Here is a 25423-nt window from a genome sequence, read left to right as displayed (position 1 = left end):
TGATCAATGATAAGCCCCATGAGTTGAAAGTGGGACTGAGCAATTGTAATGTCATTGAATGTCAGGGTAGTGGGGAGATTCTAACTTGCTGGCACTCCTGCGATGTGACTATGACTTGCCAGCTCAAGCCTGGATATCATCTATGTCTCACTGCATTTGAATATGGACTGCTTTTGCACTTAGTGATTCCAATGTATTCCTGGCAACTGTCCACAGTCTACTGTAAATCTGAGGTCATTTAAAAATATTTCCCCCTTGTGTTAATGTACTCAGTCTCTTTCTCTTATCACTCATTCCATTTCAACTTCTACAGCCTCATCAAGGCTGCTTCGATAGCATATAGAACGTGGGTAGCAGCTACGTGGCAAGACATGTGCTTTCTAAACTACTGCCCTGCTGATTCGGAAATCTATTGCCTCTCTTTCTCGCTCAAGCCTGGGAATCCCTCTCTGAAGCTTTGTGGACCCACCTACACCACATGGACTACAGTGGTTCAAGGTAGCAGCTTACTGCCATTACCTCGGCTGTTTACATTCTCTTTCCCTTGGTCAGGATTCCTTTTTGTTAAGCTGTACACGAGTTATACTCGGCAATTCTGAAAATGGATCTACACCTGATATATTACTACGTCTGTGTGTGGAAAAGAGAAATTAAATGAAAACAAGATCAACTTAATTTGGGATTTAGACTACAGCATCTCATTTTTAAAAAGGATCCCAATCACGTTGAAAGGCAATCAATACAGTAACTTTTGAGTAATTGCAGTAACTTGAAAAAAGTGGTTAAAATCATATGACACTGCAAAAGACAAGTGTAAAATAATCAGGATAACAGAAAATCTATTTCATTCTGGCAGACCAAACACGAGTGACAAAATCTTCAACTTTGAAGTGTAAAAACTAAAAAACAAATTACAACTCGTGACAATGCTGCCCTTGGCTTCAGATGTTTCTTGCCTGAACTTTTTACTGCCATTAAGGCAGTGTGTTTGAATTTGCCTTTTGCCAAGAGAGGAAGAGAAAGTGCGTGTGCGCATGTGTGGGGGACATTGCTGGGATTGTAAAAGCTTTGTTACGTTAGAAGAAAATCGGCCAGATTATCATATAAATTATTCTAAAAACCGTTTTCTTGTGTTCATGTTTCATCTGCAAATGTTTAAATAAATTGTTTTGTTTAAAGCAGAGGCGCTTCACCAGCTGCATCACTTCTCAGATATCCATATTACAACTGCCTTTACAAAACGAATTTGGCCTGAGCTACCTTTTGAAAACATTGAGGGGGCCTGGCCTGGTCCCCAAGACTCTGCCTCAGATCTGTTTCTAAATTTGAAAATCCAAATTCCTGGTTCAAAAACATCGTCTCCAGTACTTGGATTGCAACTGTTAGGAAACTGTAGGATGCAGCACAAACAATTCCAACGTGATTCGACAACAATGCAATGGTTTATTTACAGTTAGGAGATGCAGGGGGGAAAAAGTGACACGCACTGAAACACCATTCCAAATCCTTTAACATTCTTTGAAATATCACCCAACTGACCATTCTTCATTATAGATCCATGACAGTAGGTGGCATCAGGTTACTGGATGCAGAACGTATTGTTGCCAGATCCAGTAACATCCATGAGCATTTACTAATGGGCTTCGGGAGATAATTTTTTTTCTCTCCTCCCAGTGACTCATCACTAACTCGGCTGTTGACAGGTGTTTCCTCAGAATCAAAGGAGTGAATCTGGACCACTCTTAGCTGATGTAATTGTGACCAAATGACATGGTGCACGTGCCATTAGTTTATTGCAAGTATCAATATATCGAATGTTGCTCCTAAAATTACCTGCTCATGGAGTTGATAAGGTCTCTTACTTGGCACTACGATCTCAGCACACCTTCATTTACAGTAAACAGAACATATATAAATATATAACACTAATGCCAAACATGAAGTGAATTTGAAAAGTGAAGTCTGCTGGTGCTGATGCAGATTATTCAGTGAACAGTTGAATCTGCAAGTGCTCTGGTCTGTGCAGAAATAATGGAATTGAATCAAGAATATTGTCATTTCAAGTCTGATTCAGGAACAGAGAGCAGGGGGATGGGGGTAGAATGTGCAAAGATGACAGCAAATAAACTGATTCAGTTTCACCTTCTAATGCTTTTCAATTGATTCAAGTTGGAACTGATCAGGCTTTAAAGGAAAAGGATCAGGTTCTATTGAGGTATTTGCTAACTGAACATATGAGAAATATTAGACAGCAACTAAACAACAATATCATTCCAGCAGTGCACACCCCCCAAAAAAAAACCCTGTAAATAATATGTTTACGAAGACAGTTTAAAAAAAAAAAAGAGAGAAATTGGAAGAAAAACATTGTTCTTGACTGGTCTGCAAACTGACTAGGCTTGCGCAGTTAATGCCAAGTAGCAGTAGTGTGTTCAGGTTCAGCAAATATTGTTTCAGATGATCCATAGCAGTCTATATTCCAATTTGCTGAAGTACAATTAAACAAGACAACAGAAAAGATTACCTGCAAGTGTATGTGCAGTTCGTTTTATAATTGCTGTGTCATCAAGTTTCAATTAGTGTCAGGTAACAAAGAAAAATACCCTGCTAAAACTAGAAATTAACAAACTATTTTAACTAATAATTGCACATTTTGTCATTCAGTCAAAAAATCCAAGACGCAAGTGATGTCCAACATTTGAACAGATTTCCCTAGTTCACTGCTGCAGGATCACCCCAACTCAAGGATCAAAATGACAGAACCATCAAGATGATATGTTATCTCAATCAGTTAACAGAATTAGGAGATTTTCAATGCAGCTTTTCCTGTGATTAGCCACAGGTTTGGTTGTTTTACAATTTATGGTCTTTCCAAAAATGCTACATAGAACATGGATAGTAACAGGTGAAGAAGAGTAATAGCAATGATATTCCAGCCATCACAGAGTGCAACAACATTATAGAACAGCTCGTGCTTTCCGGTCAGCAAATTATATTTAATGAATGTGACACTACATAATTTGGACATGTACACACCATGTGACAAAACACATCATCATGTGTAATTTTTCAAATTAATTTTTTGTGGGATAAGCACTTTGCTGGCAGGACAGCGTTCATTGTCTGTCCATCCCTAGTTGCCCTTGAGGTGGTGATGATGGTGAGCTGCCATCTTGAATGACTGCAGTCCATCTGTTGTGGGCTGACCCATAATGCCCTTAGGGAGGAATGCCAGGAGTTTGACCCAGTGACAGCAAAGTAACAGCAACATCTCCAAGTCAAAGTGGTGAGTGGCTTAGAAGGGAATTAGCAAATGGTGGTGTTCCTATGTATCTGCTGCCTTTGTCCCTCAAAATGGAAGTGGCCATGGGTTTGGAAGTTCATGTCTGAGGATCACTGGTGAATTTCTGCAGTGCATCTTGTTGATAGCACACACTGATACTGCTGAGCATCAGTGGAAGAGGGAGTGGATGTACTGCCAATCAAATCGCTATCCTGGACAGTGCCAAGCTTCTTCAAAGTTATTGGAGCTGCATCCGACCAGGCAAATGGGGAGTACAGAGTCAAATGAAGGGGATATGCTGATTTGCATGCCCTGCATGGAGTGCTGGACATTGTTTAAGACAGATAGAAAGCTGTCTGCATTAAAACTTGAGGGATATAAAGTAGAATACAGCCACAACTTAGTAAAGGTTTTCCTGCAAAGCCCAAGTCCAGTGTCTCAGAAGCTACAGCACCATTTAACTAAAAAAAGCACTGGCAGAATCTTTAAAAGGTGAGGTATAAAGGAAACTCAGCTCAGGAGGACCTGTGCTCAGAAGCTCCTCACACAACCAAAGTGAGAAATAAAAACATTCTTATATTTAATTCTAAATGTAGAATTAGTTTGAAAATGACAAGCCTTAAACTTGCACCTCCTTTAAGCCAACAAAATTAATTAGTTAATCATGCAATTTGAAAGTGTTTTGGAAGTAGTCAGCTTGTATCAAAACGGCAAAAACAAAGACTAAAAATCGAAATACTTCAAATCTTGATTTGCTTGTAGCCTTGGATGCCCAATGCTGCAACAACTGATCATAGCTGTACGTGAAAAATAAAGGTTATCTACAATTCATGTGAAGTGGTTTCAAAAAGAGTGTTCAGTTAAATCTCATTTAACAATGTCAGCTAATTCCTGTCATGTGATGAATTTCCTGAATTAAAAGAAGTTAAACAAACAACATTTTTTTCCACTGACAGTGTGCTCTTGAGGCACAACAGAACATACTTAAAACCAGCTGAACTACTTTTGGAGTTTTGTTTTTAGTCTAATGCGACTCCATTTTAAAACCAACATTCATTGTACACATCAAGCCTTATTTTCTGGGCCACTCCCAGGGCATGAATGCAAACAAGAATTTTGAAGACATATCATGTCTGCTTCTTCGCTTTCCAAATAGCTCCAGCCTATCAGTTGATCATAAAGGCAAATGATATTTGATAGCATATTAGAAACATACAATTAAAGTACATAAGAAATAAAAACATACAGACTTAGAGCTGTCAAATTCTGCTTAGTTGTCAGGGTTGTCTTCATGCAACAAAACAGTTTCACTTTCACAATTTTTTTCTATTGTCGGAGGTCTTTAACTTGGCTTCGTGCCAACTGTTTGCTATTCATTCAGAAGGCAATTGAGAAACACCTCCAATTGTTTTAATGCTGACACCATCAATAAAGTTCAATATTACATAAAATACATGTAGAATGTGCACAGAAACGACTTGACTAATCAAGTCCTCGTTAGTGCTTACACTCCATTTGAGCGTTACCCTTTTGACATTCATGTAACCTGATCAGCATATCCTTCCAACTCACATGCATAGCAGTTACCCTTTCAATTCATCTCTGATTTGCCCAATTCTCTGGGTAAAGCAGATTATCCAGAATTATTAGATTAGATTACTTAGTGTGGAAACAGGACCTTCAGCCCAACAAGTCCACACCAACACTCCGAAGAGCAACCCACCCCTACACATTTACCCCTTCACCTGACACTATGGGCAATTTAGCACGGCCAATTCACCTAACCTGCACATCTTTGGACCGTGGGAGGAAACCGGAGCACCCGGAGGAATTATCTACTTGACTTGCAAATACTGATATCATTATGGCCCCCTCGAGTTAGAGAAAGTCAGGACTGCAGATGCTGGAGATCAGATCTGCAAAACGTGTTGCTGGAAAAGTACAACAGATCAGGGAGCATCCAAGGAGCAGGACAATCAACATTTCAGGCATACTCCTCCACAAGCAGAAATATTTTCTGTACATGTCTATAAATTTGCAATCAGGTGCTGGCTGTCGCAAAAAGATGATCAATAACAAAACTCAACACTAGTACACAACGCCAAAAGGCAGATGTTTGCTTGCACCAACCCATTGCAGTCCATTTGGTCATAACTTACTGAGGGGGAAAATTACCTTATTGATAATTTATACAGTCAGGGGACTGTAAAGCAAACTGCAGTGGAATGGAGTTTGCTTTTGAAAAAGCTTAACTTCAGCCAGATTACATCACTGTAGGGGAACAAAGAAGACCAAAAATGGAAATTGGGGCACAGCAGGGCAGCGCAAGGCAAGGAGCAGAAAGGAAGGGAAATAGATGATGACAGAATGAACCATGCAAGTGGTCAGATAGGAAAGTGTTTACAAATACTGTAATTATGACACCCATGTTTGCTCTCTACAGTATAGCTGACTCCTACCAGGATAGTGAATAGAGTCAACCAGATTGAAAAAAAAGTAGACAAGTTACAACTTCACATGCAAATGTACATACATCAGTTGCAGATCGCAAAGAATTATCAGGCCAACTTTCCACTCTCCTTAAGATGAGCTCTCTCCCCTCACTCTCAAAAAGCAGAAACAATTAAGTAGATAAGCTTAGTAACAGATCAATATGTTGAACATAAGGTTTCCATCAACGTTCACAATAGGGTGCACCATTGTGACCATGTGGTGCACTGAATCGGCTCTGCATAGGCCATCCACAAGTTGCTTATTTAAGAGACTGCACCAAACAATTTAAACAGTCCAATGTTAATAAGTACGGGACACGGTCAAAAAAATTATAGGGTATATTGATTTTATTTATAGGTTACAGTTATGCTTCTGCCAGCATTCAGCTTCACTTAAACTAAGCTTTTTAAAACCTTTCCCTGGGTTATAAAAGAAAAGGAATCCTAACTTCACACTAAACACTTGAGCAATTTCTAGATTTTCTTACAGAAACAAAAATGATCAGTATCAGCAACATTTTACCCCACAAACATGGCAACACCTTCAAAAGGAAAATAAAATTACATATACACAAGACTAAGGTAGACTTACGCCTTGGTTGGGCAAGTTATCAGTCTTCAGTTCCCTGTGGTTGGAATACTGGATGTAGATGGGCTGATTGCGGAGGTGTGGAGTGACTGTGGTGTAATAGTTCACCATAGTAACAGCTGCTTCTTCTGAAGCCATTTCAAGGAAAGCCTGCAAGAGCAGGAGGGGGTGGGGGGTGGGGGGGGGGGGGGGGGGGAAGAAGCACTCAATGAGAAAAAAATCAATGCAAAGCAACACAGTACAGCATATTTTTTTAAACTCAAATAAGTAAATCCCTTATGCCAGGGCATAATACATTAGAGAATTCTGGGCATCAAGCCGATACCAGACACCAAACCTGAAATTGTTATTTTCAACATTACCATTGGTCCCTCATCTAAAATGAGCTATTCCATTTTGTGTCATAATTCAGATTCAGTAGATAATGTGAGGGACATGATTGAGATTCAATTTGCAACATTACATAAATGGTCTGTTGAGAACCATGAGCCACAAACTGCATGGCAAAAGAAAAAAGATACATCACCTTGTGATAACTGCTCACACAGTACAAACAAACTACTCAGATACTTATGAATCACAGCTACCCTTCAATAGTCCATTTGATAGTAACACAACAGTGTAAGGAAGGCTTAAAAAAAGCTTGCCATAACTACAGAATAAATACAAATAAAAGTATCAAAATAACTCGCATAAGAACAGAATATTTCAGATATCAATAACAGCAGTTAAAGAAATACCCACTCTACATCAGATAAACATTCGCCCAAGACAAACACCTGATGGAAAAATACTGCAGCTAAAAGTTAAGATTGTCTTAGATCAAAGGGAGTGGTAATAACGACACTAGGAAATCGTTAAACCTGAAGAATTTAGAACCAAGAAAAGGAGGACCAAAAATTGATAATGGAAAGGAAAAGGAAATCCGAATGCAAGCTACTGAAAAACAAAAAAAGACGGTAAAAAATTATTTTAGATGTGTGGAAGAGAAAAGATTAGCCAAAGCAAATGTGGACCCATTATGTAGGAACAAGAGAATTTATAACTGGGGAAATGGTAAAGAAACATATTTCTTTATGCCCATCTTCTCAGAAGGCAACTCAAAATATTAAATGAAACAAAGGAACCTCGATTATCCGAATACCAATTATTGAAAAATGAGATTACCTGAAGGAGATCTTGAGGTCCTGATAGAAACATTACAAAGATGTGTTTCCAACAGTGATCGCATCTTTTGTTTTAAGTGATTAAACAGGCACCGTCTCCAAATGAGTGACCTGCCGCCCTCTCTCTCCCCACACTTTCCCTGGAATTCTACAGAGGGGTGTACTCTAAACGCCCTCGCCTCCAGATAATCTGACCAACATTGCCCTGTACAGGGCAGAGGTGGAACCTATCAAAACATTGCAGTAAAAGGTCATGTATGTGGCTGTGTGTGTGTGCGCGCGCATTAGTTATTTAGAGACTTACCCCACAAAGGCAGCAGCAGTCTGACTGCTCCGGAGAGGGGTTGGGGGCGGTTGTGGGGGTGGGGTTGTGGAGATGTTGGACTGGGTTGGGGGCCAGGGGGAGCAGCGTTGGGGCGGGGGTGTTGGGGGCCGGGGGCAGTGTTGGAGAGTAGGAGACGAGAGGGGGGCAGTGTTGGACCGGGTATTTTGGGGGCTGCCATAGTTGGGGGTGGGGCCATGCGCACTGTGCGCTTCTACAGTCTCCTGAAGGGGAGCAGACGTTAAAAACTCAGTCCCAGGAGGAAAGCCATTTAAATCAATTAACCGAATAATCCATTATCTGAACAAAATATTGCCCATCCAGCTCATTCGGATAATCAAGGTTCCCTGTAGTAGGGGCAGTACTTAAAAAGTTAATTAGATTGAAGGTTAACAAATCCCTTGGACAAGAGAAGCTACATCTCAAATTGTTGAAGGAGGCTGCTAGTCTGGTGAACTTTTGTCACACTTATTGAGAAAAGGAGACCAAAGCTGCACACAGTACTCCAGATGCAGTTGAACCAAGCTCCTATATAAATGGAGAGATATACTGCACCTGCAGTCATATTCTCTGGGAATGAAGGCTAACATTCTATTACTTTTCCTAATAGCTTGCTGCACTTGAACTTTTAATCTTCGGTGACATATTGACAAGGATTCCTAGGTTCTTCACGCATTTATACTTTCTCGGCTATAATTTAACAAACAGACTGCCCAGGTTTCACCTACAAAGTAGATAACTCATTTTCAAGCCTGTTCAAATCCTCCTGAGGCCACTTGATATCTTCCTCACATCAGTCACAACTTTGTACCATTCACAAATTTGGAAATATTGCACTTGATCCCCAACTCCAAAGCCATGACCTATATTGTAACCAACTGGGGCCCCAAATACTGATCCTGGTCATAACCCACTAGTCACACTGCCAACAGGAGAGTGACTCCCTATCTTTCCTAAAGTCTGCCAGCCAATCATGAATCCTGTGCTTGAATTCTTTTCAACCAACTTCCTGAGTACTTTATTAGAAGCCTTTTGAAGATCCAAATCTACTACATTCATCAGGTCTCCCCTTTAACATGTTGGGCAAGAAAAAGGTTTTAAAAATGCCAAATTAATCCCAAACAATTTTCCATTCATAAATTCACAGTGACTATCCCCAATCAGATGTCGACTTACTCCAACCTTTACAGTAGATGCCCCTATTATCGGTTAAGGCTCAAGTCCGTAGGTGCCAGCGTTCTTTCTCACACATTTATTAGTATTGGTGCAACATTGCTCCAATCCACAGGGCAATAAATGCTGCCTTGTTAGTGATGCCCTCATCCCATTAATGAATTTTTAAAATTTTCAGAACCTATAGAGTTTTGGAATATGGCCACCTATGTATCGATGATAGTCATAACCACCACCTATCATGTACTGGAATGTAGACCATCAGATCCTGGGATACTATCGACTTGCACAGCTCTGTTAGAATCTCCAATACAATCATACTAACATGAAGTTCTGACAATTGGACTGGTCTGAGGGGGCTTTCCAGTATAGCCAAGATAGTCTGCTGCCGTTCAGACATCCTAAACTGATCTAGTCCCACTTGCCAGCACTTGACCCATACCCCTCTAAACCTTTCCTATTCATATATCCATTCAGATGCCTTTTAAAATGTTGTAATTGTACCCACCTCCACCACTTTTTCTGGCAGCTCATTCCATACATGCATCACCCTCTGCACAAAAAAGTTGCCCCTTAGGCCCCTTTTAAATCTTTCCCCTCTCACCATAAACCTATGTCCTCTAGTTGTGGACTCCCTACCATGGGAAAAAGACCTTGGTATTTACCCTGTCCATGTTGCTCATCATTTTATCAAGCTCTGGAAAATCACCTCTGACCAGCAACTCAACTGGACTTGCCACTAAACACACTAGCTTCAAGAGCACATCAGAGGCTGGGAATAGTGTGGCAAGTAACTCACCTCCTGACTGCCCATCATTTACAAAGCACAAGCCAAGAGTGCAATGGAATACACCACACTTGCCTGACTAAGTGTAGCTTCACACCATCTAAAACAAAGCAGCCCACCTACTTGGCACCATATCCTCAAAAAGCCACTCCCACCAACACCTGCAGTGCGTATTATCCACAAGTTGAACTGCAAAAATTCACCAATGCTTCCAAACCCACAACCACTTCCATCTAGAAGGTCCATGCCAGCAGATATATGCAAGCAGAACCACCAAGTTCTCCTCCCAGTCACTCTCTATCCAACTTGGAGTTATGTGGTCATTCATTCACTGTTGCTGGATCAAAATCCTGGAATCCTCTAAGGCCATTGTGGGCCAATCAAGAGTGTGGGGATTACAATGGTACCATAAGGCAACTCACCACCTTCAAGGGCAGCGAGGGGCATACCAACAGCTTTACAGGATGATATTGATACATGGGTTGATGGAATGTTGGATCTTATTTCAAGAGTGGGGCAGGATTCGTGAGACGGACATTGCTGGGGGCGGAGGTGTGCAGGCAGGTGGGAGAGAGATTTGGGAAGTTAGTTCAGGATTTCTCTTCGGAAAAGTTCAATTACATTGGAGATACAGAAATATGCTGCTATAGTACGACCACAGGTGGGAGAGGCTAATAAATCTGAACAATCTCATTGTATTATAATGATGAAAACAACCTGTGCTCACACACTTGAATTTCCACAATTGAAAAAAATATCTGAAGGTGGAAGCAGATGAAAGAAAATTGGATAAACAATCATAGGGAAAAAAGTGAAGAACCAGGAAAGAACAGGATAGGGCGGACAAATGAAATAGGTCTTTCAAGGAGCAAGAATACATGCTGTGCTGACATGTCTGCTTTCGTGCTCTATGATTCTAATCATTACGATGCTTTGACAAAATATATTTTGCAGAAAGTAAGCAGATAATCAAGATCCCTAGTCGTCATACTACTAACAAAATTGGACAGCATGTTTTTATGACAAAAATGTGATGGACACGTATGATGCAATGTAGGATTCTAAATCACAGCTCTGTCTTAGACATCACAACACCTCAAACAGGTGATGAGGAAAACTTTGCAAATTCATTCAGCATTGCGGTTTCAATTCCAGTTTCACATATGCATGACAGCTACTTGCTATCCTTTGCTTCGGTCTGAAGATCCTGCAGAAAGTTAGGATCTGAACAATCTCCAAAACGTGTACATTTAGGATTACATCTCTAACCCTTCTCACAAGATTGCAATTCAAGCATTACCTGCTGAATGCATTTCTGCAAAAGAAAATTACTATAAAAAGGACAGTACTAGGAAAAAGAGGTAGTTAAAGGTGGCTTTTCCCTCCAGGTGATGGCTTGTGTTTCAAGCATAGTGTCTCGAAATAAACTGCCTTCAACTCAATTAGTCTGCAGTGAATGCAAAGCACTCTCATCAATAAAGGGCAGCACCCTGTATTTTTGCAAAGCTGAGTCATGTTCTGACTTTTTAAAATATATATTTTTCATTTGGAAAAGGAGTAGAATGCATGTCGTCAGGATTCGCATGTTTAACATGGTAACCATAACCAGGAACACTGGGCGGAAAATTGGCACTTAACTGCAAGCTCATGCAAATAGGGTACAGTGCATCTTTTGCTTAGCTTCTAACATCTTCTGCTCATATCATGCATCATCCTTGACAGAGACCAGAGGGCACAAACTCTTCCACATTCCCCATGGCTGTCAGGCAATGGGCTAAAACAGCCCTGTAGTAAAGATTAACGTCATTTAACGACACAATGAAACTAAAAATTGCATTAAAAATTGAAAGGTGGATGAATGATTGTTTATTTGTCCAACTTAACATTCACAGAGTGATGATTTCGGAAAAAAGTCTGAAGTTTATGAGCAAGACATTGCTGAAATCCCACATGCAAGGTACTGTGCCTAAAACCAAACTTAATTGCATGAAAACTGGTTTGGAGTTGATAGAGTATACAAATCCACATACCTGATTTTTCCCTTTTAACATCAACAGATTAGTGACTTTGCCAAATGGTAAACCTAGTGAAAGGACCTCTGCTTCTGAAACCTCATTTGGAATCTTACGAATGTGAAGAACACGAGAGGGTGGGTTTGGAGATCCTTCTCCTTTAAATTTTTTGGTGTCGTTTCCATTAGCTTTAAAAAAAGAAATGTATGATTACTCAGTTTGTTTATTTTTTTCTAGTTACTATCGTATATTTAGCATTAAGCCTGCCAACAACTTTAAACAACTAAGCAATTGTACAATACACAGACAATGAACCATTTGGGCACATACTTAGTACCTGTTGGATTTTGCTCTTCTATAATAATTGCACAGTCATTACAAGAAATTGACATTCTATCAAAATTTCAAGTTCACATCTGCTCCAAGAATGGGAACCTCAACTTATTATGAAAATCTTGTAATGAAGATGCAAGAATTCTTGCTCACCATCATCTGGCAGTAAAACGTAGCAGTTCAAATGGATGTCAATCTTATTCAAACAGCATTCCTACACATTTTCTTTAGCAGGAACCACTGATCTCCCCTTCCCGACAGCCAAGTGAAACAAACACTGCACTGTTTCAACCACTAGCCCACTTGACAATAGTTAACACATAATTGATGAATACTGTATTTCCTGGGAGCAAATCACTGTAGATGCTGGAATCTGTATCCACCAAGCTCACTTACTCCTATTGGACTCCATCCTCTCTCCACCTGCCCATACCCTATCCACCGACATTTGCAATTCCTCTGATACCCTCTGCCATTTTGACAATTCCCAGTTCCCTGGCCTTAACTGCCTATGGTTAACCGTGGATATTCAATCCCTCTGTATCAGCATTCCCCACCACATTTGTCTGACAGCTTTCAGATTCTTTTTTGACCAGAGAACTAACCACTCTCCTCCACTTGGCTGAACTTTGTTTGCTCAGTGAATAATTTTTCCTTTAATTCCTCTCACTTCTGCCTAGTCAAAGGAGTGGCCACGAGCACCCGAACATGTCCCAGTTATGCCTGCCTCTTTATGTGGAACAATCCTTGCTCCAGCCCAATATTGGCCCCGCTCCACAACTTTTTTTCAGTACCTCAACAACTGTTTTGGTGCCACTTCATGCTACCATCTGGACTTGAAAAAAACTTCATTCATTTTGCCTCCAATTTCTACCCCTCTCTAACTTTCACATTGCTCATTTCCAACGCTTCCGTTCTTTTCCTTTGACTTCTGTCTCCATTTTGGGGAATAAACTGTCCACTGCAATTCACTGACTACCACAGCTACATTCACAAACAGCTCTTCCCACCCCACATGCTACAAGGATCCATCCAATTCTCCCTGTTCCTTCGCCTGTGCTGCATCTGATCAGATGATGCCACCTTCTTAAAAATTGCTGCTGACATGTCTTCAAATTTTAGATTACTTACAGTGTGAAAGCAGACCCTTCGGCCCAACAAGTCCACACCGACCCTCCGAAGAGCAACCCACCCGGACCCATTCCCTTCTGACTAATGCACCATTACTATGTGCAATTTAGCATGGACAATTCACTGACCTGCACATTTTTGTACTGTGGGAGGAAACCGGAGCACCAGGAGGATACCCAATCAGACACGGGGAAAATGTGCAAGCTCCACATAAGACAGTTGCCTGAGGCGGGAAACTAATCAGGGTCTCTGGCACTGTGAGGCAACAGTGCTAACCACGGTGCCACCATGCTGCCCATTCCCTACAGTGTGGCAACAGGCCTTTCAGCCCAACCAGTCCGCACCAACCCTCTGAAGAGTAACCCACCCAGACCCATTTCCCTCTAACTAACACACCTAACATTATGCACAATTTAGCATGGCCAATTCGCCTGACCTGCACATCTTTGGAATGTGGGAGGAAACCCATGCAGGCACGGGGAGAATGTGCAAACTCCACACAGACAGTCACCTAAGGCTGGAATCGAACCTGGGACCCTGGTGCTATGATGCAGCAGTGCTAACTACTTAGGCACCATGCCACCCAGATTCCTTCTTCCATAATTGCATTTTCTCACCCAAAGCTTGACAGGGCCCTCAACCATATTTAACTGATCAGCCATGATTCCACCCTGCCCACTCAACAGATTTCCTGCATCCCTGACACTGATTGGGATTGAGCCTTCCATAAATCCTGTTTAGCTGGGCCAGAACTAAACAAGGATCCAGGAGAACAAAATGTGCGAGATCAAGGGACCCAGGGGTACGGAGGGGAGGGCAAATGGAGAGCACAAACATGGAAGAAATATGGAGTTATTATTTTGGTCTAGATCAGATGTGCACATAGGAAACCAGAGAAACTCCCATCTCAGCATACTTCCAAGAAATTGCCTAGAAAATTGGATATTTCACTGGGCAATTCTTCTGTGCCTGCAACAGTCTCAAAGTATCCTCAAAAACAGACTTGAGGGTTCCAATGAAACGAAGCAAATAAGTAAACCATTAAATAAAGTCTAAATCCTGAGTAATTATTCAATTGACCCATACTTAACTCTCAAATCCCCAACTGCACTTCCCCATACAGCCCGTTAACTGTTCTGACATCTTCCACGACTCTACTTAAGGAGGCACCTGCCACTAGACCCACCTCTGCTCACTTACCTTCTAAGTAGCTTACAGCATTTATGCTCCCTGCCTCCCATGTTCAACTGCATGCAGAGAAAGACCATGATCGATATAATGATGCAGTCAACGTTCCAACTGTTTGCACAAATTGCGGTGAACTAACTTATTTTTTACCACAAATTAGCTGCTTATATGATGGCTACTGGATGCTTAGTTGTATAACAGCAAATGAAGAGACTTTATATAGTATGTGAAAGAGGCTTTGGCACCTCGTGAAAGGGGATAATGGGTTCTGAACAGATTCTCTGAGACTTCACTTACTCAGCTATAACATGATTTTGACCCTGATATCTGCGTTATGGACATCCACACCTGTACAAGTAGGTCACTTGGCACACCTAATCGATACCATGCCTATGCTTCATTTGAACCTCATCTCCTCCTCCATTCAATTTTCCACCAGCCTAATCACTAATATGGTTAGGTAGCTTTCCGTTAAATGGATCTATAGTACCGACGCACTTGGAAGCAAGTTGCACTTTCTCACCCTGAGCTTTGAAGATTCATCTTTTTCAATGAAGTTTAATCTAAATTTGAATTACCTGGTGACTGCCTTATGACTCTAGTTTGCCATTGTATAACAAGCAGCACATTCTTCCTGCTGTTATCAAAATCTCTCAATTTTAAAGATCTAAATCAGGTCACCCCTCAAAAATCTCTCTCATTTGAAGCCACGTAAGCTTAGTTACGCACACACAATCATCATAACAGTACAGAAGAGGCCTGTCAACTAATGGAATCAGTACCTCCAAATTCTTGGTAAACAGTTTCTGTAATCTCTCCAGTGCCTCTATATTGTCATAGAGATGTACAGCATGGACACAGACCCTTCAATCTAACTTGTCCATGCAGACCAGATATCCTAACCCAATCTAGTCCCATTTGCCAGCACTTGGCCAATAACCCTTTAAACCCTTCCTATTCAGATGCCTTTTAAATGTTGTAATTGTCCCCACCTCCACCACATCCTCTGGTAGCTCATTCCATACACGCGCTACCCTTGGTGTGGAAAGGTTGCCCTTTAGGGTGAGGAGGAAAAGATCTAAAAGGGACCTAAACCTATGCCCTCTAATTTTGAATTCCCACAACCCAGGGAAATATTTTGTCTGTTAACCCTATCCATGCCCCTCACTATTTCATAAGCCTCTAGGTCACCCCTCAGCCTCCGACATTCCAGGGAAAACAGCCCTAGCCTATTCAGCCTCTCCTTGTTGCTCAAATCCTCCAACCTTTGCAACATCCTTGCAAATCTTTTCTGAATCCATTCAAGTTTAACATCATTGTTCTGATTTGAGGAAGACCAGAATTGCATGCACCAATCCAAACATGGCCGAACCAATGTCCTGTACAGCTGCAACATGACTTCCAAACACCTATGCTCAATGCTGTGACCAATAAAAGAAAGGTTCTTCTTCTTCACGATCTTCTTCACGATCCTGTGACTCCACTTTCAAGGAGCTATGAACCTGCACTCCAAGGTCTCTTTGTTCAGCAACACTCCCCAGGACCTTCCCATTAAGTGTGTAAGTCCTGCTAAGATTTGCTTTTCCAAAATCCAACATCTTGCATTTATCTAAATTGAACTCCATCTGCCACTCCTCAGCCCATTGGCCCGTCTGGTCCAGATCCTGTTGTAATCGGAAGTAACCCTCTTGGCTGTCCACTATACCTCCAATTTTGATGTTATCAGCAAATTTACTAATTGTACCTTCTATGTTCAGGTTCAAATCATTTCTATAAATGACGAAAAGCAGTGGACCTAGAACCAATCATTGTGGCGCACCACTGGTCAAAGTCCTCCAGTCTGAAAAATAATCCTCCACCACCATCCTATGTCTTCTACCTTCAAACCAGTTCTGTATCCAATTGGCTAGTTCTCCCTGTATTCCATGTGATCTAACCTTGCTAGCTAGTCTACAATGAGGAACCCTGTCGAATGCCTTACTGAAGTCCATACAGATCACATCTACCGTTCTGCCCTCATCAATCCTCTTTGTTACTTCAAGAAACTCAATCAAGTTTGTGAGACATGATTTGCTACGCACACAGCAGTGTTGACTGTCCCTAATCAGTCCTTGCCTTTCCAAATACATGCACATCCTGTCCCACAGAATTTCCTCCAACAACTTGCCCATCACCAATGTCAGGCTCACCGGTCTAGAGTTCCCTGCTTTCCTTACCACCTTTCTTAAATAGTGGCACCACATTTGCCAACCTCCAGTCTTGCAGCATCTCATTTGTATCATCAATAGTCACAGATATCTCCACAAGGGCCCCAGCAATCACTTCCAACAGAGTTCTGGAGTACACCAGATCAGATCCTAGGGATGTACCCACCTTCATGTGCTTTAAGACATCCAGCACCAACTCCTCTATAATATGGATATTTTTCAAGATGTCACCATTTATATCCCCTTTATAATATGGAAAGCCAAAACAGCACATTGTACTCCAACAATGGCCTAACCATGCGCAAGTTTGTATATGTTAACCAAGTAAGTTTGTTGCAAGCATGGTAAAAGTTTGGCTACCTTTCCAATGCTTTCCTTCCAGAAATAACTTCTACTGTTTGCTTTGTGTAAACACCTTTGACCGATATTGCCTCTTGTTTTTTAAAAAAATTATTCATTCCTGGGAAGAAAGACAATCTCAGGGCCAGCAGCTATTTCCAATTTCCAACTGCTGTTGATGTTAAATTACTTCTAAAACTTCTGCAGTCTGGAGTACACTCACAGTACTATTAGGAAAAGTGTCCCAAGGAGATTGTTTCAGGAACAGTAAAGGATTGACAATATATTTCCAAGATGGGATGATAAGTGTTTTAGAGGAATACCAGCAGGTGGTCATCGGCCTTATGTAAGCTGCTCTATTTCATTTAGATGGTAGAGTACAAGATGCTGACAAAGGAAATTTGGCAATGTAGGTTTGGTGCTGTATTTCTGTCAGTGCACATTAATGAATGCTTCAAATAATGTACATAATGCCAATTAAATGGCCTGCTGTGACATGGATATTTTGAGCTGTAGAATTCCCAGCCTCTTCTATGCTCGCTTCCAGCACAGGCAGCTTTAGCATCTGAGGAATCAGAGTTTAGTGAACCCTGTCAAAATCATCAGTAAGCAATCCTACTTTTGATTATATGTTGGAGGGGCATTGATGTTTTACTTTTGGAATTGTGCATACGAGAGGCTGTGGAAACTTGGTCGTCAAGGATATTTAGAGTGGTAGATTAATAATACCAAAAATGTTGATACCGTGAGATAAAGGCTTTGAAATGGATGATCAGCCACAGTTGAGTTGAAAGGTGGTGCAGGCCTGATAGTTTGAATGGCCTACTCTTATTCCTGTCATCCTATGAAACGACGCAAGATAGAGTCAGAATCATACAGCAAGGAAACAGAAGTCTGGGTCCAACACATTAATGCTGACCAGGTTTTCCCAAATTAAACTAGTCCCATTTTTGCCTTATTTGGCCATATCCCTCAAAACCTTCCCTATTTATGTACCTATCCGCATGTCTTCTAAGTGTGACTGTACCTGCATCTATCACTTCCTTTGCAGTTCATTCTACATATGCACCACCCTCCTTGTGAAAAAGTTGCCCCTCGGGTCCCTTTTAAATTTTTCCCTCTCACTTTAAATGTATTCCTTTAGTTTTGGACTTCCCTGCCCTGGAGAAAAGCCCTTTCTATTCAGCTTAGCTATGCCCCTCATGATTTTATAAAACTTCTATAAATGCCACACCTCAACCTCCTATGCTCAGTGTAAAAGAGTATAGCTTATCCAGCCTCTCCTTGTAACTCAAAGCCTCCAATCCTGGTAACATCCTTGTAAATCATTTCTGTACCCTCTCCAATTAACTACATCCTTCCTCTAGGAAGGCAACCAGAACCATACATTGTACTCCAAAAGTGGCCTAAGATTCTGTACAGCCACAACATGACGTCCCAATTTCTATACTTAATGGTCAAAAACAATGAAGTCCAGCATGTCAAATACTTTTGTCACCACTCTGGGCGACATGTGACACCACTTTCAAAGAATTATCTACCTGAAAGCCTTGGTGTCTCTGCTCTGCAACACTCCCCAGTGTGCTACCATTAACTGTCTAATTGCTGCCCTGGATTCTCTTACCAAAATGCAACACCTCACATTTATCTAAATTGGGAAGGATGTTGTGAAACTTGGGAGGGTTCAGAAAAGATTTACAAGGATGTTGCCAGAGCTGGAGGGTTCAAGCTATAGAGAGAGGCTGAACAGGCCAGGGCTGCTTTCCCTGAAGCAGAGGCAGAGTGTGACCGAATAGAGGTTCATAAAATCATGAGGAGCATGGATAGGGTGAACAGACAAGTTCTTTTCCCAGCATAGGGGAGTCCAAAACTGAAAGGGCATAGGTTTAAGGTGAGAGGGGAAAGATTTAAAAGGGAACTAAAGGGCGAGGGTGGTGCATGTATGGAATGAGCTGCCAGAGGAAGTGGTGGAGGTGGGTACAGTTGCAACATTCAAGTGGCAACTGGCTGGTGTATGAACATAAAAGGGCGTAGAAGAATATGGGCCAAATGCTGGCAGATGGGATCAGCAGGGTCTTGTTGGGAATGCTGAATTCACAATTAGGAAGTCATCCTTGACAAACACAGGATGTTACATTTCCCATCATTCCATCTAGCCCTCCTCACCAATTAATTTCAGGAGCTTAACTATTCCCTTACCTAACCCTCTGCAAATGTTTGTTACAAATCTCCCCAATTTGTTCACAGTAATTTTCAGTGATTGAAACCTGAAGAACGTGCTCAAATGCAGAATCTTTAAAAAATTTACTTTTTCTAAGCCTTCACACTAGTTACTTCCCATGCAGCTGAACTACATTAAGATAAGAAATAAGAACAAGAGCAGGCCATTCAATAAGATCATTGTTGGTCCTGACATTCTTCACAATCACTTTGCTATTCTTTTCCCATAACCCTCGATTCCGCTACTGATCACAAATCAATCTCTCTGCCCTTAAAAGAAACCCATGAACTACTCCTGCCCCCAAGTTCTGTGGCAAAGGGTTCTCAAGACTGAATCCTTGAAGAGTACTCAGTGTGCAACACATTGCTGTTCCAAAACAAAAAAGTAGATCAAATGGTGCAGAAAATAAAGCAATACAATAGCTAGGGTTTATAATGGCCTCTTGTATTAACGGATACAATGTACACTTCAAAACCTGTTATCAGTAAGCCCTTTTAAGATAAACTGTTTCAGTCAAGAAGAAACACCACAAAAAGCATTTTCACTGAAAACAACTGCCTCAAATGAATCAACTAGATTTTAAATTGACTGAAGTTAAAACAGTTATATCTTGATCTAACATTTGTTTAGCTAGCGTTTTCTTCAAAAATTGAAAGTAGTTAGAAATTCTTGTATGATAAAAAAAATCACTACAGAAAAATTTTAACTATTCCCTCAGGTAGAAATCTGTCATTCCAAAAATCAGGCCATTAAAATTGCACCCACAGTGAAAAGTTGGCCAAAAATTTTACATTCATGGTTTGGTGCACCGTTCCAAAATTTCAACAGTAGTGAGGAAGAACCACAATTCTACAAACAAAAAGTGTTTAAAAACAGATGTTAATTTAAGGACTTAAAAATTGTATTATGTTAAACTGCATACATCAATTTTGATAGTTCAAATGATACAACAACTAATAAACTTGACAAGAAATTTCCTTTTAGAAATGACTTTGGATCTTCCAAGTCTGAGATGTTCAAAAGCACAATTGACTTGTTTTATCAATTTCCTTATACAACTTAAGTAGATGATGAAAAATTCTGCAAAGGGATCAACTTAAGACTTGCACAAAATCTTTGAAAAGTCTCTACCAAAAAGAAAATAATTCAAATACAGAAAAGGAGAGTACAGGAGAAAATGTGGGAAAGAATTAAGAATTGGATAACTTGCAGAATACAGATGGGTATGGGAGTTGAAACTGTTCTCCCAGAATGGGAGTGGAGAAATACAAAACTTGGTCAGAAACAAGGCAACCTGGTGTCAGCTGAAGCAGCTACCAAACAAAGATTACCTGCATGTCAAACAGCAGAACAGCAAGAATAAAGAGAGCAAAATAATCCCACAATTAGATCTAAGCTCTGTAGTCCTGCTACAATCAGTCATGAATGGCACTGTAAAATTAAACAATGCACTGAGGATGGGGATATTTGTGGAATTGCCTCACCCAAAAGTAGAAAAGCCAGGCACATTAGTGCTAAATATAAGGCTAAGGCTGAGACATTTGCAACCATCTTCAGGCAGAACAGTCAAGAGGATGATCCATCTCTGCCTCCTCCAGTGGTCCCAGAACAGATGCCAAACTTCAGACAACTCAGTTGATTCTGCATGATATCAAGAAATTATCAGAAGCAGTGGATACTGAAGGTGTCACCAAAAGCACTACCAAGCAGCACCAGATGAGCATCAGCCTGCTTAATATGTCTAGTTTTGATTGTGTCAGGACCATTCAACTCCTGACCTCATTACAGCCTCAATTCAAAAGAAAGGCTGAATTCCAGACAGGAGTTGAGAATGACAGCCTTTGGCATCAGGGACACATCCAATTGAACATGGCATCAAGTACAGCTAGCAAAATTGGAATCAATGGGAAGTTTGGGGGGGGGGGGGGGGGGGGGGGGGGTTTAACACTCCACTGCTTACAATCATAGGAAGACCATTATGGCTTTGGAGGCCAGTCATCTCAGTTCCATGACTCTGAGGAGTTCCACAGGACAGTGCCCTAGGCCCAACCATCTTCAGCTGCTTCAATGGCCTTTGCTCCATCACAAGGTCAAAAGTGCAGGTATGTGCCGATGATTGCAAGTGTTCAGCACCATATGCTGACAATTCCCAAGTGTTCTGCATCATGTGCAACTCCTCAGATATTAAAAAGGAGTCCATGTTCAAATACAACAAACTCTGAGCAATATCAGAGTTTGGGCTGATAAGTGGCAACTAACATACATGCCACACAAATGGCAGGCAATGACCACCTCCAATAAGAGATGGATTAACCACCGTCCTTTTACATTCAATGGTGCTACCACTACTGGGTTCTCCACTATCAACATTCTGAGAGGGGGCTTTCATTGAACGGAAACCTTAATGGTCTACCTACAGCACACTGACTGCAACAGTTCAAGGCAGCAGCTCATCACCAGCTTCTCCAGGGCAACTAGGGATGGGCAATAAATACTGACCAACCAGCAACGCCCATGTCCCACAAGTGAACTTTAAGGAAAAAAAACAATACCCAACAAGGACAGGGAGTGGAATTGTAAGTGACACCTTGGAAACAAGAGTGAAATGGCCAGTGAAATTTAACTCATTCACGTGTAAAGTTCAAAAATTGAGAAAAAAAACTGAAAAACTCAAATAATCTATGAATTATTTCTAAGTACAGCCTTGAATAAAGTCAAGTCACACAGCTAATGTGTTGAATACATCCAAATGTTGTGAAGCAGCATTCATCATCTTTCAAAAATCATTTTTCCAAAAGAAAATACTTCCGAGGTCACGATGTACCTTTATGATGCTTGATCAGAACACAACTTCAAAACTCTCAAGGTCTGGTCACTAAAAATCAACATTCAGGGTGGAAATGTGGCACAAGATTAATCCTTGGTGTCACGATTTGGAGGTGCAGATGTTGGACTGGGGTGTACAAAATCAAATTCACACAACATTAGGTTATAAGCCAACAGGTTTATTTGGAAGCACGAGCTTTCGGAGCACTGCTCCTTTATCAAGTGGCTGTGGAGTATAAGGTAAGATTCTAAGACAGAATTTATAGCACAAAGTTTACAGTGTGATGGAGCTGAAATTATATATTTAACAAGACCTGGATTGTTTGTTAAATCTCATCTTTTAGAATGAACATGTTGGTTTCAGTTCTTTCATATGTAAATCCCAGAATATTTTTTTTAAAGTTACATTCTCAAGGTGAACTTTAACAATAGATGCCATGTCAGCTTACATAATGCATTGAAGGTATTAGGTACCCTACATGAGGTTGTCTGTGGCCCAATATTCAAACTAACTCTAATCTAAAAAAGGGATTTAAGGAAACGTATGTGGATTCATGCAGTGTATGAGCAAAATAAAATGCAATTATGTAAGCACAAATTCAGACCACAAACTTATGAGAGAATGCAAAGGGGTATAAGTCTTGAGAGAGGGGGGGGAAGCGAGGGGGGGGGGGGGGGGGGGGGGGGAAAGAGGAGGAGGAGCGAGGGGGGGGGGGGGGGGGGAGAAGAGAGCGAGAGGGAGGGGGGAAGAGCGAGAGGGAGGGGGGCGGGGCGGGGCGAGCGAGGGGGGGGGGGGGGGGGGGGGGGGGGGGGGAGCGCGTCTGCAGGAGCGTCCGTGAGCACATGACAGCACATCTGTGTGGTGCAGTGGGGTCACCTGTATGTGTCACGATCCCTGGTGTAAGCTATGGCCTTTACAAAAGATTATCTTAACATATATGACAGATAGTACACAGAATGGAAAGTGACCTCAAACAAACTGAACAGAATTTTAAAAGAAGTCCTGTACGCAAGCAAATGAACATTAATAGGTAATAGCAGCTATTTCTCCTGCATGCACCAAGCACAAATGTGGGTCCAAATAGTTGCAGTGAAGCAAAAGCGCTCGGATTATGTAACAATTAGGGACCTTTCCGCTCACATATTAGCATCTCAATAAATCTGCTAGAAATTTTTGATAAACTAAGTATTTTACTTGGAAGACACATCGGTTAAGACGAAAATAGTGTTACTTTAAATGAAATCAGCAATTTCTTGTTGGTACATTAAACAAACAATGATTTTGAATCTGTTGATTTCATAATTATCTTCTGTCCCTGCTAGCAACTCCAACCCTATCCCTCAACTGTATGAAGCTGAACCAGACCACAGTCAAAAGACAGCACTAGTGCTTTTCCATCACTACCACGACATATGAACTTAAGCATTGACAAGCAATGTCTGTGGCCCAATAGTTTTGCTTCTTAGTGACCTGAACTCGAGTTTTGAAGTTGTGTTCTGATCAAGCATCATACAGGTACATCATGACCTCTGAAGCTAGGGCCTCAAAATACTTTATAAATTTGAGTAGATCACAAACTAAGTTACAGGTGGCCCATTAGAAGATTAGAGAGTAAAGATTTGCAACTGAATTGAGAGATTAGAAGTCCAGCAGCCTGCATCACCAATAAGAGCATTCTTAACATTATAATAGTAGTAATGGTTGAGCCAACTCCTTTAAACATAAGAGGCAAAGTAATATGCCTATCATATATCGAGCAGGCTGTTACATTCGTGAGGCAAGCAGTTAAATCAGTGTTCTATTCAACAGAATCCAATAAAACCACCATCAAAAACCAGCAATAGGAAATTGGTTATTCGCTCACTTGTATCTTGAATGACCTTTTTTTTTAAATTATGGGGATAGAAGAGAGATAGAAAAACAAACTTCAAAAAGTTTTGGAAGCCAACACCATTTCGTCTGACATCTCCAGCCTCCATACTTGACTGTTAATTTCTGATCTATAAATTGCGCCTTTGCACCATCAACTGAAAACAGAACAAAAGCTTCCAGATTTAAAAGGGGACCAAAAGGGCAGCTTTTTCACAGAGGGTGGTGCATGTATGGAATGTGCTGCCAGAAGGAGAGGTGGAGGCTGGCACAATTACACCATTTAAAAGACATCTGGAGGGAAACAATTTGGAAGGGTTGAGGGGGACATGGGCCAAATGCTGGCATTCAGATTGGAATAATTTGAGATAGCTGGTCAGCATGGACTAATTGGACTGAGGGGTATGTTTCCGTACTGTACATCTCGATGACTCTATCCAGTTCTACTTGAATATCATCTCCTTCAACATATCCTCAGGCAATTTGTACAACATCCAACACAGGATGAACAGACATTTCTTCCAATTAAATATGGCAATCAACTCAATTTACTAACCAGTGACTATCCCACTCAACTGCTCAAGGTCAAAGGTATCAGATTTGACCCTGACAACTTCTGACCACACAGATATCGCATTCAGAGCCTAGTTCCACCTTTATACCATCATCTAATTTCATAACTGCCTTGCTTCATAAGCAACTGAAACCCTCAGTCAGTACTTGGGTATCTTTACATGCGATTTATCCAACACAATCCTGACAAGCCTTCCAAAATCAACTCTCCGTAAGCCTGAGGTCATCCAACTGCCTACATGTTTCAAGTCTTCCTCTGACATCAACCTTGTGCAACTCTAACTTCACATTGGAAGCTGTTTTCCACGCTTGAATTTTTAAATTCTCATCTTTGCTAATAAAACCCTGCAGGGCCCCATCCTTAATCCTCTCCAACTCAATGTTGTTTTGAAAATCCTGCACTCCTAATGCTGGCCTATTGAGCAACCCCATGTTAAACCCTCCAAAGGTCTGGAACTCCCTGACTAAAACTCTCTACACTTTGCTTTCCTCCTTTTGACATATTCTTGTAAACCTTAACTTTATGAGCAAGCTTTTGGACTTCTATCCAAATATCTTCTATGCAGCTGAGAAACTTGGATTTACAGTTCTCCTTAAAAAAAACTGACTACATTCACAATAGTACATAAATATACCTTGCTGTCAGACTGAAAATGTTAACTTAAGGCATCTGAAATTGAACCAAAAGATGAACACAAGTTCCAGCCAACCTTTGGCGTCAATGTACCTAGCCTTCTCTGGACTAACTTTGCTACCTTCTTTTCATCTTTGTGATGTAATTTTTTTTATTTTTAATTCTGATGTTACATTTAGAATGCCAGATACAGGCAATTTGTGTCACCAGACATTGAAATCTAAGACAAGTTTCAGTGATCTGATCTCAATACACATATAGCAGAGTACTTTCTCAG

The 25423-nt window shown here is 41.0% G+C and overlaps 1 protein-coding gene across 4 annotated transcripts in view; it reads right to left on the bottom strand.

Annotated features, from left to right (window-relative positions):
- ptbp3 (polypyrimidine tract binding protein 3) overlaps positions 1-25423 on the bottom strand; it is a 120376-nt gene that overhangs the window by 35330 nt on the left and 59623 nt on the right. For all 4 annotated transcript variants that reach the window (XM_072588093.1, XM_072588094.1, XM_072588095.1 and 1 more), the window contains 2 exons: positions 11843-12012; positions 6368-6514 (listed from right to left, as the gene is read on the bottom strand). In XM_072588093.1, the coding sequence (XP_072444194.1) occupies positions 6368-6514; positions 11843-12012 (317 nt within the window). The remainder of the gene's footprint in view (positions 1-6367; positions 6515-11842; positions 12013-25423) is intronic.

The sequence above is a fragment of the Chiloscyllium punctatum genome, chromosome 2 (assembly GCF_047496795.1).
Source record: "Chiloscyllium punctatum isolate Juve2018m chromosome 2, sChiPun1.3, whole genome shotgun sequence".
Lineage (NCBI taxonomy): Eukaryota > Metazoa > Chordata > Chondrichthyes > Orectolobiformes > Hemiscylliidae > Chiloscyllium > Chiloscyllium punctatum.
Note: the sequence above shows the minus strand (reverse complement) of the source record. Positions and strands in the feature narration are given on the sequence as shown.